General features: G+C 29.1%; 1 protein-coding gene across 5 annotated transcripts in view; it reads left to right on the top strand.

Annotated features, from left to right (window-relative positions):
• Utx (Utx histone demethylase) overlaps positions 1 to 19927 on the top strand; it is a 113589-nt gene that overhangs the window by 92405 nt on the left and 1257 nt on the right. For all 5 annotated transcript variants that reach the window (XR_015292709.1, XM_086910672.1, XM_086910671.1 and 2 more), the window contains 7 exons: positions 13017 to 13232; positions 15808 to 15963; positions 16106 to 16292; positions 17005 to 17319; positions 17415 to 18857; positions 19101 to 19356; positions 19584 to 19921. Coding sequence is in view for 4 of the 5 variants with exons in the window: in XM_086910672.1 (XP_086766798.1) it covers positions 13017 to 13232; positions 15808 to 15963; positions 16106 to 16292; positions 17005 to 17319; positions 17415 to 18857; positions 19101 to 19356; positions 19584 to 19921 (2911 nt within the window). In the remaining variant the exon portion in view is untranslated. The remainder of the gene's footprint in view (positions 1 to 13016; positions 13233 to 15807; positions 15964 to 16105; positions 16293 to 17004; positions 17320 to 17414; positions 18858 to 19100; positions 19357 to 19583; positions 19922 to 19927) is intronic.

Raw genomic sequence — 19927 nt, 5'->3', positions numbered from 1 at the left:
CTGAGAACTCGACGTCATTTCCAGGAATTTCAGAGATTCCGAGAATTTGACGTCATTTCTTGGAAAAATTTTTCGATCGACCTCTTATCGTATCATGTTCTCCTAATACAAAGTCGTCTTTTTGGACAAAAATTTTACGCCGATCAGGGAATTTCGATGGCAGTCTTTTTTATTAAATATCTCGCTTATTCTTCACGATATTAAAAAATGCTTCGAATAAAAGTTGCATGGTTTCGAAAGGGCTGCATTTCAGTGCCATCAATTTTTTTGTACAACAACTTATAAAAAAGTTTTGAAGGTCACCTTTATTTTTTTAAATAGCACTATACACTTTTCTACACACCAATGTATGCAATTTGGCATTCTCTATAAAAATGATTAGGGGTATTTTTTGTAAAAAACCATTAGTTTAGAAGATATTAATTATCTTTTAAACTATACGTTTTTTGCCATATATGGCTTAATACTTTTTTATAGGGAATACTAAGGGACAACAACTGGTGTATTAAAAAATGTATAGTCCCATTTAAAAAAACCATATTCGCGTTTATAACTCGTTAACGCTTCTATTTATAAAAAAATGATCAGCAGCAGGACATGCCCCCCTCGAAACCAAGTAACTTTTATTCGAAACATTTTTAATATCTCGAAAAATAAGCGAGATACATCGAAAAATGTCGACCGATTGATCGAACACTTCCGAAGAGTTCCAAGAATTTGACGTCATTTCTTGGAAAAATTTTTCGGTCGACCTCTTATCGTATCATGTTCTCCTAATACAAAGTCGTCTTTTTGGACAAAAATTTTACGTCGATCAGGGAATTTCGATGGCAGTCTTTTTTATTAAATATCTCGCTTATTCTTCACGATATTAAAAAATGCTTCGAATAAAAGTTGCATGGTTTCGAAAGGGCTGTATTTCAGTGCCATCAATTTTTTTGTACAACAACTTATAAAAAAGTTTTGAAGGTCACCTTTATTTTTTTAAATAGCACTATACACTTTTTTACACACCAATGTATGCAATTTGGCATTCTCTATAAAAATGATTAGGGGTATTTTTTGTAAAAAACCATTAGTTTAGAAGATATTAATTATCTTTTAAACTATACGTTTTTTGCCATATATGGCTTAATACTTTTTTATAGGGAATACTAAGGGACAACAACTGGTGTATTAAAAAATGTATAGTCCCATTTAAAAAAACCATATTCGCGTTTATAACTCGTTAACGCTTCTATTTATAAAAAAATGATCAGCAGCAGGACATGCCCCCCTCGAAACCAAGTAACTTTTATTCGAAACATTTTTTAATATCTCGAAAAATAAGCGAGATACATCGAAAAATGTCGACCGATTGTTCGAACACTTCCGAAGAGTTCCAAGAATTTGACGTCATTTCTTGGAAAAATTTTTCGGTCGACCTCTTATCGTATCATGTTCTCCTAATACAAAGTCGTCTTTTTGGACAAAAATTTTACGTCGATCAGGGAATTTCGATGGCAGTCTTTTTTATTAAATATCTCGCTTATTCTTCACGATATTAAAAAATGCTTCGAATAAAAGTTGCATGGTTTCGAAAGGGCTGTATTTCAGTGCCATCAATTTTTTTGTACAACAACTTATAAAAAAGTTTTGAAGGTCACCTTTATTTTTTTAAATAGCACTATACACTTTTTTACACACCAATGTATGCAATTTGGCATTCTCTATAAAAATGATTAGGGGTATTTTTTGTAAAAAACCATTAGTTTAGAAGATATTAATTATCTTTTAAACTATACGTTTTTTGCCATATATGGCTTAATACTTTTTTATAGGGAATACTAAGGGACAACAACTGGTGTATTAAAAAATGTATAGTCCCATTTAAAAAAACCATATTCGCGTTTATAACTCGTTAACGCTTCTATTTATAAAAAAATGATCAGCAGCAGGACATGCCCCCCTCGAAACCAAGTAACTTTTATTCGAAACATTTTTTAATATCTCGAAAAATAAGCGAGATACATCGAAAAATGTCGACCGATTGATCGAACACTTCCGAAGAGTTCCAAGAATTTGACGTCATTTCTTGGAAAAATTTTTCGGTCGACCTCTTATCGTATCATGTTCTCCTAATACAAAGTCGTCTTTTTGGACAAAAATTTTACGTCGATCAGGGAATTTCGATGGCAGTCTTTTTTATTAAATATCTCGCTTATTCTTCACGATATTAAAAAATGCTTCGAATAAAAGTTGCATGGTTTCGAAAGGGCTGTATTTCAGTGCCATCAATTTTTTTGTACAACAACTTATAAAAAAGTTTTGAAGGTCACCTTTATTTTTTTAAATAGCACTATACACTTTTTTACACACCAATGTATGCAATTTGGCATTCTCTATAAAAATGATTAGGGGTATTTTTTGTAAAAAACCATTAGTTTAGAAGATATTAATTATCTTTTAAACTATACGTTTTTTGCCATATATGGCTTAATACTTTTTTATAGGGAATACTAAGGGACAACAACTGGTGTATTAAAAAATGTATAGTCCCATTTAAAAAAACCATATTCGCGTTTATAACTCGTTAACGCTTCTATTTATAAAAAAATGATCAGCAGCAGGACATGCCCCCCTCGAAACCAAGTAACTTTTATTCGAAACATTTTTTAATATCTCGAAAAATAAGCGAGATACATCGAAAAATGTCGACCGATTGTTCGAACACTTCCGAAGAGTTCCAAGAATTTGACGTCATTTCTTGGAAAAATTTTTCGGTCGACCTCTTATCGTATCATGTTCTCCTAATACAAAGTCGTCTTTTTGGACAAAAATTTTACGTCGATCAGGGAATTTCGATGGCAGTCTTTTTTATTAAATATCTCGCTTATTCTTCACGATATTAAAAAATGCTTCGAATAAAAGTTGCATGGTTTCGAAAGGGCTGTATTTCAGTGCCATCAATTTTTTTGTACAACAACTTATAAAAAAGTTTTGAAGGTCACCTTTATTTTTTTAAATAGCACTATACACTTTTCTACACACCAATGTATGCAATTTGGCATTCTCTATAAAAATGATTAGGGGTATTTTTTGTAAAAAACCATTAGTTTAGAAGATATTAATTATCTTTTAAACTATACGTTTTTTGCCATATATGGCTTAATACTTTTTTATAGGGAATACTAAGGGACAACAACTGGTGTATTAAAAAATGTATAGTCCCATTTAAAAAAACCATATTCGCGTTTATAACTCGTTAACGCTTCTATTTATAAAAAAATGATCAGCAGCAGGACATGCCCCCCTCGAAACCAAGTAACTTTTATTCGAAACATTTTTTAATATCTCGAAAAATAAGCGAGATACATCGAAAAATGTCGACCGATTGTTCGGACACTTCCGAAGAGTTCCAAGAATTTGACGTCATTTCTTGGAAAAATTTTTCGGTCGACCTCTTATCGTATCATGTTCTCCTAATACAAAGTCGTCTTTTTGGACAAAAATTTTACGTCGATCAGGGAATTTCGATGGCAGTCTTTTTTATTAAATATCTCGCTTATTCTTCACGATATTAAAAAATGCTTCGAATAAAAGTTGCATGGTTTCGAAAGGGCTGTATTTCAGTGCCATCAATTTTTTTGTACAACAACTTATAAAAAAGTTTTGAAGGTCACCTTTATTTTTTTAAATAGCACTATACACTTTTCTACACACCAATGTATGCAATTTGGCATTCTCTATAAAAATGATTAGGGGTATTTTTTGTAAAAAACCATTAGTTTAGAAGATATTAATTATCTTTTAAACTATACGTTTTTTGCCATATATGGCTTAATACTTTTTTATAGGGAATACTAAGGGTCAACAACTGGTGTATTAAAAAATGTATAGTCCCATTTAAAAAAACCATATTCGCGTTTATAACTCGTTAACGCTTCTATTTATAAAAAAATGATCAGCAGCAGGACATGCCCCCCTCGAAACCAAGTAACTTTTATTCGAAACATTTTTTAATATCTCGAAAAATAAGCGAGATACATCGAAAAATGTCGACCGATTGATCGAACACTTCCGAAGAGTTCCAAGAATTTGACGTCATTTCTTGGAAAAATTTTTCGGTCGACCTCTTATCGTATCATGTTCTCCTAATACAAAGTCGTCTTTTTGGACAAAAATTTTACGTCGATCAGGGAATTTCGATGGCAGTCTTTTTTATTAAATATCTCGCTTATTCTTCACGATATTAAAAAATGCTTCGAATAAAAGTTGCATGGTTTCGAAAGTGCTGTATTTCAGTGCCATCAATTTTTTTGTACAACAACTTATAAAAAAGTTTTGAAGGTCACCTTTATTTTTTTAAATAGCACTATACACTTTTTTACACACCAATGTATGCAATTTGGCATTCTCTATAAAAATGATTAGGGGTATTTTTTGTAAAAAACCATTAGTTTAGAAGATATTAATTATCTTTTAAACTATACGTTTTTTGCCATATATGGCTTAATACTTTTCTATAGGGAATACTAAGGGACAACAACTGGTGTATTAAAAAATGTATAGTCCCATTTAAAAAAACCATATTCGCGTTTATAACTCGTTAACGCTTCTATTTATAAAAAAATGATCAGCAGCAGGACATGCCCCCCTCGAAACCAAGTAACTTTTATTCGAAACATTTTTTAATATCTCGAAAAATAAGCGAGATACATCGAAAAATGTCGACCGATTGATCGAACACTTCCGAAGAGTTCCAAGAATTTGACGTCATTTCTTGGAAAAATTTTTCGGTCGACCTCTTATCGTATCATGTTCTCCTAATACAAAGTCGTCTTTTTGGACAAAAATTTTACGTCGATCAGGGAATTTCGATGGCAGTCTTTTTTATTAAATATCTCGCTTATTCTTCACGATATTAAAAAATGCTTCGAATAAAAGTTGCATGGTTTCGAAAGGGCTGTATTTCAGTGCCATCAATTTTTTTGTACAACAACTTATAAAAAAGTTTTGAAGGTCACCTTTATTTTTTTAAATAGCACTATACACTTTTTTACACACCAATGTATGCAATTTGGCATTCTCTATAAAAATGATTAGGGGTATTTTTTGTAAAAAACCATTAGTTTAGAAGATATTAATTATCTTTTAAACTATACGTTTTTTGCCATATATGGCTTAATACTTTTTTATAGGGAATACTAAGGGACAACAACTGGTGTATTAAAAAATGTATAGTCCCATTTAAAAAAACCATATTCGCGTTTATAACTCGTTAACGCTTCTATTTATAAAAAAATGATCAGCAGCAGGACATGCCCCCCTCGAAACCAAGTAACTTTTATTCGAAACATTTTTTAATATCTCGAAAAATAAGCGAGATACATCGAAAAATGTCGACCGATTGTTCGAACACTTCCGAAAAGTTCCAAGAATTTGACGTCACTTCCAAGAATTTTAGAGATACACAGAACTAGACCCGTGTTCCAAGAATTTTAGAGATTCTGAGAACTCGACGTCATTTCCAGGAATTTCAGAGATTCCGAGAATTTGACGTCATTTCTTGGAAAAAATTTTCGGTCGACCTCTTATCGTATCATGTTCTCCTAATACAAAGTCGTCTTTTTGGACAAAAATTTTACGTCGATCAGGGAATTTCGATGGCAGTCTTTTTTATTAAATATCTCGCTTATTCTTCACGATATTAAAAAATGCTTCGAATAAAAGTTGCATGGTTTCGAAAGTGCTGTATTTCAGTGCCATCAATTTTTTTGTACAACAACTTATAAAAAAGTTTTGAAGGTCACCTTTATTTTTTTAAATAGCACTATACACTTTTTTACACACCAATGTATGCAATTTGGCATTCTCTATAAAAATGATTAGGGGTATTTTTTGTAAAAAACCATTAGTTTAGAAGATATTAATTATCTTTTAAACTATACGTTTTTTGCCATATATGGCTTAATACTTTTTTATAGGGAATACTAAGGGACAACAACTGGTGTATTAAAAAATGTATAGTCCCATTTAAAAAAACCATATTCGCGTTTATAACTCGTTAACGCTTCTATTTATAAAAAAATGATCAGCAGCAGGACATGCCCCCCTCGAAACCAAGTAACTTTTATTCGAAACATTTTTTAATATCTCGAAAAATAAGCGAGATACATCGAAAAATGTCGACCGATTGATCGAACACTTCCGAAGAGTTCCAAGAATTTGACGTCATTTCTTGGAAAAATTTTTCGGTCGACCTCTTATCGTATCATGTTCTCCTAATACAAAGTCGTCTTTTTGGACAAAAATTTTACGTCGATCAGGGAATTTCGATGGCAGTCTTTTTTATTAAATATCTCGCTTATTCTTCACGATATTAAAAAATGCTTCGAATAAAAGTTGCATGGTTTCGAAAGGGCTGTATTTCAGTGCCATCAATTTTTTTGTACAACAACTTATAAAAAAGTTTTGAAGGTCACCTTTATTTTTTTAAATAGCACTATACACTTTTTTACACACCAATGTATGCAATTTGGCATTCTCTATAAAAATGATTAGGGGTATTTTTTGTAAAAAACCATTAGTTTAGAAGATATTAATTATCTTTTAAACTATACGTTTTTTGCCATATATGGCTTAATACTTTTTTATAGGGAATACTAAGGGACAACAACTGGTGTATTAAAAAATGTATAGTCCCATTTAAAAAAACCATATTCGCGTTTATAACTCGTTAACGCTTCTATTTATAAAAAAATGATCAGCAGCAGGACATGCCCCCCTCGAAACCAAGTAACTTTTATTCGAAACATTTTTTAATATCTCGAAAAATAAGCGAGATACATCGAAAAATGTCGACCGATTGTTCGAACACTTCCGAAAAGTTCCAAGAATTTGACGTCACTTCCAAGAATTTTAGAGATACACAGAACTAGACCCGTGTTCCAAGAATTTTAGAGATTCTGAGAACTCGACGTCATTTCCAGGAATTTCAGAGATTCCGAGAATTTGACGTCATTTCTTGGAAAAATTTTTCGGTCGACCTCTTATCGTATCATGTTCTCCTAATACAAAGTCGTCTTTTTGGACAAAAATTTTACGTCGATCAGGGAATTTCGATGGCAGTCTTTTTTATTAAATATCTCGCTTATTCTTCACGATATTAAAAAATGCTTCGAATAAAAGTTGCATGGTTTCGAAAGTGCTGTATTTCAGTGCCATCAATTTTTTTGTACAACAACTTATAAAAAAGTTTTGAAGGTCACCTTTATTTTTTTAAATAGCACTATACACTTTTTTACACACCAATGTATGCAATTTGGCATTCTCTATAAAAATGATTAGGGGTATTTTTTGTAAAAAACCATTAGTTTAGAAGATATTAATTATCTTTTAAACTATACGTTTTTTGCCATATATGGCTTAATACTTTTTTATAGGGAATACTAAGGGACAACAACTGGTGTATTAAAAAATGTATAGTCCCATTTAAAAAAACCATATTCGCGTTTATAACTCGTTAACGCTTCTATTTATAAAAAAATGATCAGCAGCAGGACATGCCCCCCTCGAAACCAAGTAACTTTTATTCGAAACATTTTTTAATATCTCGAAAAATAAGCGAGATACATCGAAAAATGTCGACCGATTGTTCGAACACTTCCGAAAAGTTCCAAGAATTTGACGTCACTTCCAAGAATTTTAGAGATACACAGAACTAGACCCGTGTTCCAAGAATTTTAGAGATTCTGAGAACTCGACGTCATTTCCAGGAATTTCAGAGATTCCGAGAATTTGACGTCATTTCTTGGAAAAAATTTTCGGTCGACCTCTTATCGTATCATGTTCTCCTAATACAAAGTCGTCTTTTTGGACAAAAATTTTACGTCGATCAGGGAATTTCGATGGCAGTCTTTTTTATTAAATATCTCGCTTATTCTTCACGATATTAAAAAATGCTTCGAATAAAAGTTGCATGGTTTCGAAAGTGCTGTATTTCAGTGCCATCAATTTTTTTGTACAACAACTTATAAAAAAGTTTTGAAGGTCACCTTTATTTTTTTAAATAGCACTATACACTTTTTTACACACCAATGTATGCAATTTGGCATTCTCTATAAAAATGATTAGGGGTATTTTTTGTAAAAAACCATTAGTTTAGAAGATATTAATTATCTTTTAAACTATACGTTTTTTGCCATATATGGCTTAATACTTTTTTATAGGGAATACTAAGGGACAACAACTGGTGTATTAAAAAATGTATAGTCCCATTTAAAAAAACCATATTCGCGTTTATAACTCGTTAACGCTTCTATTTATAAAAAAATGATCAGCAGCAGGACCTGCCCCCCTCGAAACCAAGTAACTTTTATTCGAAACATTTTTTAATATCTCGAAAAATAAGCGAGATACATCGAAAAATGTCGACCGATTGATCGAACACTTCCGAAGAGTTCCAAGAATTTGACGTCATTTCTTGGAAAAATTTTTCGGTCGACCTCTTATCGTATCATGTTCTCCTAATACAAAGTCGTCTTTTTGGACAAAAATTTTACGTCGATCAGGGAATTTCGATGGCAGTCTTTTTTATTAAATATCTCGCTTATTCTTCACGATATTAAAAAATGCTTCGAATAAAAGTTGCATGGTTTCGAAAGGGCTGTATTTCAGTGCCATCAATTTTTTTGTACAACAACTTATAAAAAAGTTTTGAAGGTCACCTTTATTTTTTTAAATAGCACTATACACTTTTTTACACACCAATGTATGCAATTTGGCATTCTCTATAAAAATGATTAGGGGTATTTTTTGTAAAAAACCATTAGTTTAGAAGATATTAATTATCTTTTAAACTATACGTTTTTTGCCATATATGGCTTAATACTTTTTTATAGGGAATACTAAGGGACAACAACTGGTGTATTAAAAAATGTATAGTCCCATTTAAAAAAACCATATTCGCGTTTATAACTCGTTAACGCTTCTATTTATAAAAAAATGATCAGCAGCAGGACATGCCCCCCTCGAAACCAAGTAACTTTTATTCGAAACATTTTTTAATATCTCGAAAAATAAGCGAGATACATCGAAAAATGTCGACCGATTGTTCGAACACTTCCGAAAAGTTCCAAGAATTTGACGTCACTTCCAAGAATTTTAGAGATACACAGAACTAGACCCGTGTTCCAAGAATTTTAGAGATTCTGAGAACTCGACGTCATTTCCAGGAATTTCAGAGATTCCGAGAATTTGACGTCATTTCTTGGAAAAATTTTTCGATCGACCTCTTATCGTATCATGTTCTCCTAATACAAAGTCGTCTTTTTGGACAAAAATTTTACGTCGATCAGGGAATTTCGATGGCAGTCTTTTTTATTAAATATCTCGCTTATTCTTCACGATATTAAAAAATGCTTCGAATAAAAGTTGCATGGTTTCGAAAGGGCTATATTTCAGTGCCATCAATTTTTTTGTACAACAACTTATAAAAAAGTTTTGAAGGTCACCTTTATTTTTTTAAATAGCACTATACACTTTTTTACACACCAATGTATGCAATTTGGCATTCTCTATAAAAATCATTAGGGGTATTTTTTGTAAAAAACCATTAGTTTAGAAGATATTAATTATCTTTTAAACTATACGTTTTTTGCCATATAGGGCTTAATACTTTTTTATAGGGAATACTAAGGGACAACAACTGGTGTATTAAAAAATGTATAGTCCCATTTAAAAAAACCATATTCGCGTTTATAACTCGTTAACGCTTCTATTTATAAAAAAATGATCAGCAGCAGGACATGCCCCCCTCGAAACCAAGTAACTTTTATTCGAAACATTTTTTAATATCTCGAAAAATAAGCGAGATACATCGAAAAATGTCGACCGATTGATCGAACACTTCCGTAGAGTTCCAAGAATTTGACGTCATTTCTTGGAAAAATTTTTCGGTCGACCTCTTATCGTATCATGTTCTCCTAATACAAAGTCGAATAAATGTTGCTTGGTTTCGAAAGGGCTTTTTTCTAGTGCTCTCATTTTTTTTGTAGGTGGCTCCAAAAAAGACTTCTCAAGCAGAACTTTATTTTTTTAAATGGCACTATATATTTTTTATGGCATGAATCGATGTTTTGTTGTATTTTTTATAAAAAAATACTAGACTATTTATAGTAGAAAACTTTTTTTATAGTAAAAACTTTATTTATAGTTAAAAATTTTTTAAAAAAATATTTACATAATTTTGTTTATTTTTTAAACTATTAATTTTTTGCTATATAATGCTTAACGCTTTTTTTGTAGAGAACATTAAAAGATATCTGGTATATTAAAAAATATATAGTTCTATTTAAAAAACAATCCTTACTTGTATAAATACTTGGTTTTTATAATATAAAATCCATTATTTAAAAAACAAAAGTTTGGAGTCGATCTTTCAACTTTGTATTAGGAAAATATAATTTAATAAGAAGTAGCATATAATTATAATATTCTGAAATTTCGAGGAAGATATTTTTTATTAATTTTTCAGGATAACACTACTGGAAAAATGGCATATATTTAAATTTCTTGATACTTACCTTTTTACTTACCTTGTTATACTTACCTCTTAAATCAGCAATATTTTCAGGAATTAATTATTTTTTAACAGTTTACTTAATTCTAAGGAAATGAGGAATATACAGGTTATCTAATATTATCATCTTATTCTCTCGTTAATTTTTTATAATATTAAAAAATTAAAAATTTGTTTAATTTCAAGAGAAGAATACTTTGATTTTATTAATTTTTTCAGAAATATGCATATTGAGAACTTATGGAAATTAATTTTGTCGTTTTAAATAGGATATATATTGTAGTATTAGTAGATGTAATATATTATTCTCCCTAAACGAAATATTAAACATTTATAACAAAAGACCATTAATTTACACAAAATTTAAATAAATTTAATTATTTCCTAAACTATAAATTATTTGTTATATAGACTTTAATATTTGTTTATAGAGAACGGCGACATGCATTTACTGAAGCATTGAAAAACGTATCATTCTACTTAAAAAATCAACACTGACTTTTATAAATCGTCACAAGTTAACATATAAAAAAATAAATAACATCGGAATTTGTATTTCTCGAAATCATTATTTTTTATCTGAAATATTTCATAATATTATCCAAAATAAACGAGATATTCCAAATAATAATGATTGAATGTTCAATGAATTCTTAAAAAAAATAAAAAAATTAAAAAACGCATTAATAAAGGCAGGTTTTACGATGAAGACTAAATGTGCAAGGAATAAATATCTAGATTTATATAAATCATGAAAAAAATGTTTTAAAGCTCTAGAAAAATGGCAACACAAGAAAAATGGTAAAAAATTAAATATGTGAACGATAGATGTGTGATAAATATATGAAAAAACTTCTTTTAAATTATATTCTCTTGATGAAAAAAGGAATAAAATTTTGTTCATTCAATCTATAATTCCAGAATTTGAAGTCACTTCAAAAATTTTAAAATTTTCTAGAATTATCAAAAATTCGTGGAAATATTTCTTAATTGACCTTCTATCATATCATGTTCTCCTAATACAAAATCGACTTTTTGGACTGGAAAAATTTTACTATCACTCAAGGAACTTCAATATTAATCTTTTTTCTTAAATATATAATATCTCGTTTATTTTTAATGACATTAAAAAATTCTTCGAATAAAAATCGAATGGTTTCGAAACAGCTGTATTCTGATACCTTCAATTTTTTCGTAGATGAACCCATAAAAAGTTATTAATGTCAACTTTATTTTTTTAAATAGGTTTATATACTTTTTAATGCATCAATCGATGTATCATGGTATTTTCTAAAAAAATATTTAATATTTAATATTTATATTATATATGTCGAAAAAATTATTAGTTTACAAGATAATTAAAAATAATTGAATATAATAACTAATAATAAGTTTTAACTATAAATAATTTAGCAGTTTTTTATTGAGATTATACATTAAAAATATATAATTCTTTTTAAATACAATATGTTAACTTTCATACAGCCTTTGTATAAGATCTGAGGAGAAAAATAATTTTATAGTGTTATGCATCTTTTGAAACTATTTAATTTTTATTTAAAACATTTTTTAATATTTTCAAAAATAAGTGAGATATATCAGATAATATTATTAGGATATTTAATATATTATATTAGGTAATCGATTATATTTCGATAACTTTTTATAACATTTTAATAATATTAAAATGTATAAAAGTTAAATGATTTCAAATAGGACATATTTTTCTGTTATTATCTTATTGTAAATTCATAAAATATATATAAAGATTAGCTTTGTTTTTTTAAATAGAATCATAAATTTTTTAATTCATTTTATATATTTCCGCACGTTTTATAAAAAAATATTGAAACATGTATGAAAATTTATAAGTTTGCGAGATAATTGAATATAATGAAATATTTCTTAAACTATATATATATATATAATTTATATAATTTTAACTATAAGTATTTTTTTTACAGGAAAGAACATATTACATCGACTATCATATCAAGATATATACAGTTATGTTTAAAAAAAAATGATTTGATCATATTATCTTTATGTGTTCACTTATAAAACCATGTATTAAATGAAAGTTTCCCTCTTCAAAATCATTCAACTTTTATTTCAAACATTTTTCGTTGGAGCGAAGGAGAATAGTGTAAATTAAAATTATATCAAATGAGATATGTTAATTTCATATTTCTAAATTGATTATATAATCAATACCAAATATGATATTTTAATATTTCATTCGTTATACATACTAATCGATTATCGTGAGTTGTTTAAACAATTATATTACACAATGATTTGTGTTTATATGTAAAGAAAAAAGTTTCGCAAAATAAAACATATTTCAAACTCGTTAAAATCGATGATAAAGAAGCTAATCAGTAGATTCACTGCATCTTTGATGTAGTGATCTAGTGATGGATAGAAATCGCTTACGAATTGTTGTTGATTGCAGAAATTCTGTGGAAAAATCCGAAGGAAATGCCGATACATGGTGTAGCATAGGCGTCCTATATCAGCAGCAGAATCAGCCTATGGATGCTCTGCAAGCGTATATATGTGCTGTACAATTAGACAAATCACACTCAGCTGCGTGGACTAATCTGGGCATTTTATACGAAAGTGTTAGTCAACCAAAAGACGCTCTAGCTTGTTACGTCAACGCATCCAGGTAAAGTAAAACGTTGGCTCGATGCGCACATATCTCACGTTATATATTTTTTTGAAATTAATATTGTATATACATGAGGTAGAATGAGATATAAATTTATGAATGAGGGAAAAATTTATTTTTTTTTGTTATTTGTGACTATAAAATTGCCTTTCATAATAATATTTAAGTTTAAATCTGATTAACAAATTTTTTAAGATGCCGCAAATTATTTATATTTATTATTTTTATTGATTTTAGAAATTGATGTTTCAATAATTTAATTTTTTTCAGCAAGTAATATTATATAAGAATAAGTTTTGACAAAGAAATTTGGACTATGGATTTGGAATATATTAAAGAAAATTATTATTTTAGAAGAATTGTTAATTTATATTGTCAATATGTTAATTTTAAATGTTTGAAATATTTTGAAATATTAATAATATCTGATAAATATATATAATATAAGATTAGAGAAAAAATAAATAAATAAATAAAAATATATATATATATATATATATATATATATATATATATATATATATATATTTAAAAAAAGAAACAAAAAACTCAAAGTTCTTGCGACATGTTAAAAATTAATTTAATAATTTTATAGAAAATATATTTTACACATTAAATTTGAAAAATAAAAAAGAGTATTTTCATTAGGAAATAATTATACAATTTTTATTTTTTATTTTTTTATTCCACTTTAATACATAATTATAACAAAGTTACACTTGATATAAATTTATAAATTTTTATAATAGGAATTAATTTTTAGAATTTGGAACATTTCTTACGAATTGTTTAATTTTTATTTTTTTTCAATTCCTTTGTCATTTTATGAATTTTTATTGTCTTTGACAAAAAATAGCTATAATATCAACTCTACAATTAAAAAATTTATTATTTTTTAGAATAAGAAATCATTATTATTCTTTCAATTTCAAGCGTTTTATTATCAAATTTTATCTTTCTTAATTCTTTTACTATTTTTTCCTTTTATATTCTTTGTTAAAAAATATATTGCATATGTTGCATGTACAATTATATGGAACGCATATTTCATTAAATTGCTGACAACAGTTTCGTTGATTTATATATTATCTAATTAAATATACAGGGTATCTCACACAATTAATCTATCATCAAATTTAATCGCACAGCAAGATATTCATATAAAAAAGTTGGTTAAAATTATTTCTTCTCGCGATATTTGTGTAATACCCTGTATATATATATTTTTTTTATTTTATATTGTAACCTTAAAAATAGATAAAGAAAAAAAATCATTTTAATATCTTTTTTCATTTTTATTTTTTATAAAATTTTAAGAAACTCTTCCAAATAATCCCCCTTAACTCTAATATGATTGACTATAGATAGCTATAATTAAGTTATATATGACCCATATTTTCAAGATTACATTTATTAATTTATCAAATTAAATTATTAAATTGTATAAATAATAAATTTTTTTAATATATTTTACTGTCAAATCGTAATATATAATTAACTTTTTTCAAATTTATTTGTCATTATTTTTGTATTATTTCTATAAAGTTGCAAAAACGATAAGTACTATAATGATTATAAAAATGAAAAATACATTATGTGTAATAAAAATTGTATCACTATAAGATTATGAAAAAGATGGTATATTAAATATATTATATATTATAGACAGTACAAAACAATTAAAAATATATCAAGTGATGATAAATATAAAATTTTGAATTTTATTGTTTCAATTCATTATATCTTATACTGATTTATACTTATACATATCTTTCATACTGATTTTAACTTCGTGGAATATTATATATTATATATATATATATATATATATAATATATATATATGTGTGTGTGTGTGTGTGTGTGTGTAATATCTTCCCCTTTTTTTTTCATTCAAAATTCAAATTTTAAATAATCCATTTATACAAATACTATTTATACAAAAGTTAAGAGAGCGCATTATATCGCGATAATCAATTGTTACACTTATCTAAATATCATTATTAATTTGACAAATATATATTATATTGTAATACATTCAATCAATTAAATCAATCCATATGAATTAAATTCTTCACCAATTTTTCTATACAAATACTCATTTTTCACTATACATTAGTTCCTTGCACTTTGTTTCTTTATTAAACGATTACTAATGTACATTTCTTTAATTCAAATAAAACATATTCCTCTATCTATCATTAATGCTATCGATTCATACTATTGTAAGAATTTTTAATTTGGAGTAAAAATTCCTTCATATTCAAAACGAACTTCTACATTTTTTTTATATGTATTTGTATATTCATGTATTCATTGTATACCTCTTGCACAGTTTTACGCTGCATAGTGAATCGCCCTCCTGAATGGCATATTGCGCACATTACGAGAAAAATGAGTAAGTCGAGGACAGGTCAGCGTTCAAAAAAAGAAAAAAAGGAAAAAAGGAGATAGAAAAGAAAAAAAAGAAGAGAAAATGAAAGAAGAAAAATGAGAAAGCGAAAAAAAAAATGAAAGCTCACCTGTCCATGGAAGTTGAAACATCATGTAGTAAAATTTCTTTTTTTCTATAGGGGTAATAACAACACACCGAATTGCACGAGTTCACTGGTGGGCCTGGGTGGCGCTAAATCAGGCGGTAATACCCCGATGAACCCATCGCTACAACAGCGGATTAACTTCCTCCAAAGTCATCTGAGCCAAGCACCAATGCCTTCCGTCGCCACTAAGTAATTTTGATTTTTTATTAGATATTATATATTTTTCGCTGAATAAGCTTTTTTTTTTAGATTATTAAAAGAAAAAATTATCAATAGAATGTACATATGCATTGGTTTTATTAATATATACAATGTTTTAATTTTTGTGAAGGAGGCGGCAATTGCCGTCTATAGAAGAGGCTTGGAACTTACCCATTAGCGCTGAAATGTCTAGCAGACAACAACAGCAACAACAAACACCCACTGGTCCGGGTTATAAATATGGTTCCACTCCTTCTGGACCACCACCTCCTTATCCTCAAGGACAAGGGCAGAATCTTAATACAAAAAGATTTAAGGTAAAGATTTTTCATTAAAAATAATGAAAAAATGAGAAAAAGTGATATAAATATCAACAAATTTTCACTTGAGAAACGTAATTAAAACGTGTTCGAATATTCAATTAATAGAACGTAAATTTATAAAAAAAAAAACATATGTCATTTATATATCATTAAGATATATTCAGAAAATAGAAAAAACCATATTGTTGTAGTTCCTTTTTGTCTGATTCCGATAATGTTGCCGAGATATACAAATTCAAAATGTTTATAGAACAGAGTTACATATACAAAGATTAATGGCGCAACGACCTAGAGACCTACATTTTCTTCCTGGAACTGTGTACTATATCCTTCCAAGAATCGCTTCTGTCACTTACGTGGAATTTGGGATAGGTTAGTGAGATTAAGTGCAAAGGAAAGGTTCGAGTAAGCAACAAGAATGAAAATAATAAAAATTAATCTTTTCTTTACATGACGATATCTCGGAAATAATATCGGAACAAAAAAAAAGTATTTTAAAAAAGAGATTCTACATTTCTAATAGTCTTTCATCCATTGATCAGAAATCATTATCTTTAGACTTACAATTTAAAGTTTTTCGAATTTTAATATGCTTTATTCGTCTTATATTATGTCACTAAAATTATATCACTTTTTCATTCAATCTACAATTAATTACCTATTATTTAATTTCCATTTTAATTATTTAAATAAATTATATTTTTAGCCGGGAGAAGAACCAATCTCTCCAGGTTCACAACAGAGACCACCACCATTTTATCTCACATCTCAACAACTGCAGATGTTACAGTTTCTTCAACAAAATCATGGAAGCTTAACGCAACAGCAGCAAGGTTTACTTGCACAATTACAGCAACAATACAGATGTATGCAACAACATCAACAACAAATTCGATTACAACAGCAACAAGCTGCTCAAAGAGGTTTGAGGCCAGGACAACCTGGTTATCCTACAGGTTACAATCATACACAATTAGGACAACCTGGCGTGATCAAGAATTATGGGATACCTCAGCAACCGGTATCATACTTTTCATTTTAAAATCTTTCTCATTTTTTTATTTTCCTAATATAACAATTATATTATATTTTAAATAATTATTTTCTGTGTAATAGTTGCAGCAAGGTGGAACTGTTGCATTACAAACAGGGTTCTCAGATTCGAATGTCGGTTATAACACGGCAGCAACTGGGAACAGTCAAACACCAGGAATGCCTTACAAATCTGCCTCTGATTCAAACTATCCTCAAAGGCAATTAACATCCGGCCAATACAACCAATACCAGCCTAACCAATACACTGCCCAGGGTTACACACAAATATCGTCCACGACGAGTAATTATCCCGAAGGTTCCGCGGGAAATAAAGACCTGGGAGTAACAGATCAAGAATTACAGGCTTTGTTATCGCAAAAAGATATTGCGACGTCCTTGGCAGAAGATTTATTGAAACATTTTGGATCGGAAGATTTAGACGTGAAAGAAGAAGCACCGAGCATCATGAACAATGGCACGTTAAGTTCAGGTCCATTCTCACCGTCGAATCTCGAAGAGAGTACAGAAAAAATCAAAGAGGTAAAACTAGAGAAGGTTGAGGACACTCAACCTTCGTCTACGTCGAAACTCGAAGCATACGAAAAAAGCAATACAAAGACATCGACTCCAGTAGTTGAGACGGTAAAATGTGAAGCGACCTCGAGTACAAATAAAATCGAATCAGTTGCTCGGATTGAACCGGTGCTTAAATTGGAAAGCTTGTGTGAATCACAACCTGAACAAGAACTTAGTATAGATATGGATTCTAAGAGTATTATAGAAGCATGTAAAGGTCAGGGATTAAAAGGTGTACCAAATTGCTCCATACTGAGCGATCGTTCACCTCCGCCCGCCCCACCTGATCCTCCAAATCAGAGACTAACCAAGGAACAACTTTTACCCCCAACTCCTAGCGTTTATTTAGAGAATAAAAAAGACGCGTTCAGTCCACAACTCCAAGAGTTTTGTTTAAAACATCCGATAGCTGTGATTCGCGGTTTGGCAGCCGCTTTGAAACTAGATCTTGGGTTATTCTCAACGAAAACTTTGGTAGAAGCGAATCCAGATCACGGTATCGAGGTGAGAACACAAATGCAACAGACCAGCGATGAGAATTGGGATCCTGTCATGGGCAGAAAAGTTTGGGGTTGTATCAGTCACAGAAGCCATACAACTATTGCGAAATATGCGCAATATCAGGCGTCAAGTTTTCAAGAAAGCTTGAAAGAAGAAAGGGAGAAAGCTCAAGGTATACATACCTCGAATCTATCCGATTCAGATTCGAAAGATAGTACTGGTGCTGTTAGAAGAAAGAAAAACGCTTTTGGATTGGCGGGTCGACCGGGTTCGAAGATGTTGCGATTTGGGACCAATGTAGATTTATCAGACGAAAGAAAATGGAAACCGCAGCTTCAGGAGTTGATGAAACTACCGGCATTCGCTAGAGTCGTTTCGGCGGGAAACATGCTCAGCCATGTTGGCCATGTTATTTTAGGAATGAATACTGTTCAGTTGTACATGAAGGTATGTAATATTTATTTATTGTTATTTAATATAGATAATTGCATTTTTTTACTATTTTAGAAAATAGATTCAAATAATAAAAATATTTCTATAATAATTTCAATAATAATTTAATTTCAATATTATTTAAAATTATTTAATATTATTTAAAAAAATTTATAATTTTTGTAAACAAACTTTGTGAAATTTCATAATTAGTTGTTTAAACATTAATCTTTAAGGATTATCTTTATTTTTTTAAAGGTACCTGGTAGTAGAACACCCGGTCACCAGGAAAATAATAATTTTTGTTCTATTAATATCAATATTGGACCAGGAGATTGCGAATGGTTTGCAGTGCCTGATGCATATTGGGGAATAATTTGCTCACTTTGTGAGCGAAATAATATCAATTACCTTCATGGTAGCTGGTGGCCTTCTTTAGAAGACCTGTATGAGGAAAACATTCCTGTATATAGGTTTTTACAAAGACCAGGTGATCTCGTTTGGGTTAATGCGGGTAAATAAATTATTAATAATTATAAATTATTCATTATTAAATTCATATTAAATTATTAATTAAATGTATTGTATAATAATTCATAATTTAAAGAAACAGAAAAAAATTACTTTTTAATCATTTTTATATAGATATTTTTAAAAATTTTATTCAAATTATTAAAATTAATAAAAATATTATGATTATAAACTACTATCAAAACAAAATTTATTTTACTATTTTTTTAGGTTGTGTACATTGGGTTCAAGCTGTTGGATGGTGTAATAATATTGCATGGAACGTGGGCCCTTTGACTGCTCGACAATATCAACTAGCAATCGAACGTTATGAATGGAATAAATTACAATCATTTAAATCGATAGTACCAATGGTACATTTATCCTGGAATTTAGCCAGAAATATCAAAGTATCAGATCCCAGATTATTTGAATTAATTAAAAATTGCCTATTAAGGACAATGAGACAGTGTTGTTTAATATTAGAATTTGTGAAAAGTAAAGGTGTAGAAGTTCGGTTTCATGGACGAGGAAAAAACGAAGCATCGCATTATTGCGGCCAATGCGAGGTAAAA

Source organism: Apis florea, unplaced genomic scaffold, assembly GCF_048593485.1.
Source record: "Apis florea isolate Af1SG1 unplaced genomic scaffold, ASM4859348v1 contig_3195_pilon, whole genome shotgun sequence".
Taxonomy (NCBI): Eukaryota; Metazoa; Arthropoda; class Insecta; order Hymenoptera; family Apidae; genus Apis; species Apis florea.
The sequence above is the reverse complement of the archived record's forward strand: the minus strand, read 5'-3'. Positions and strand labels throughout refer to the sequence as shown.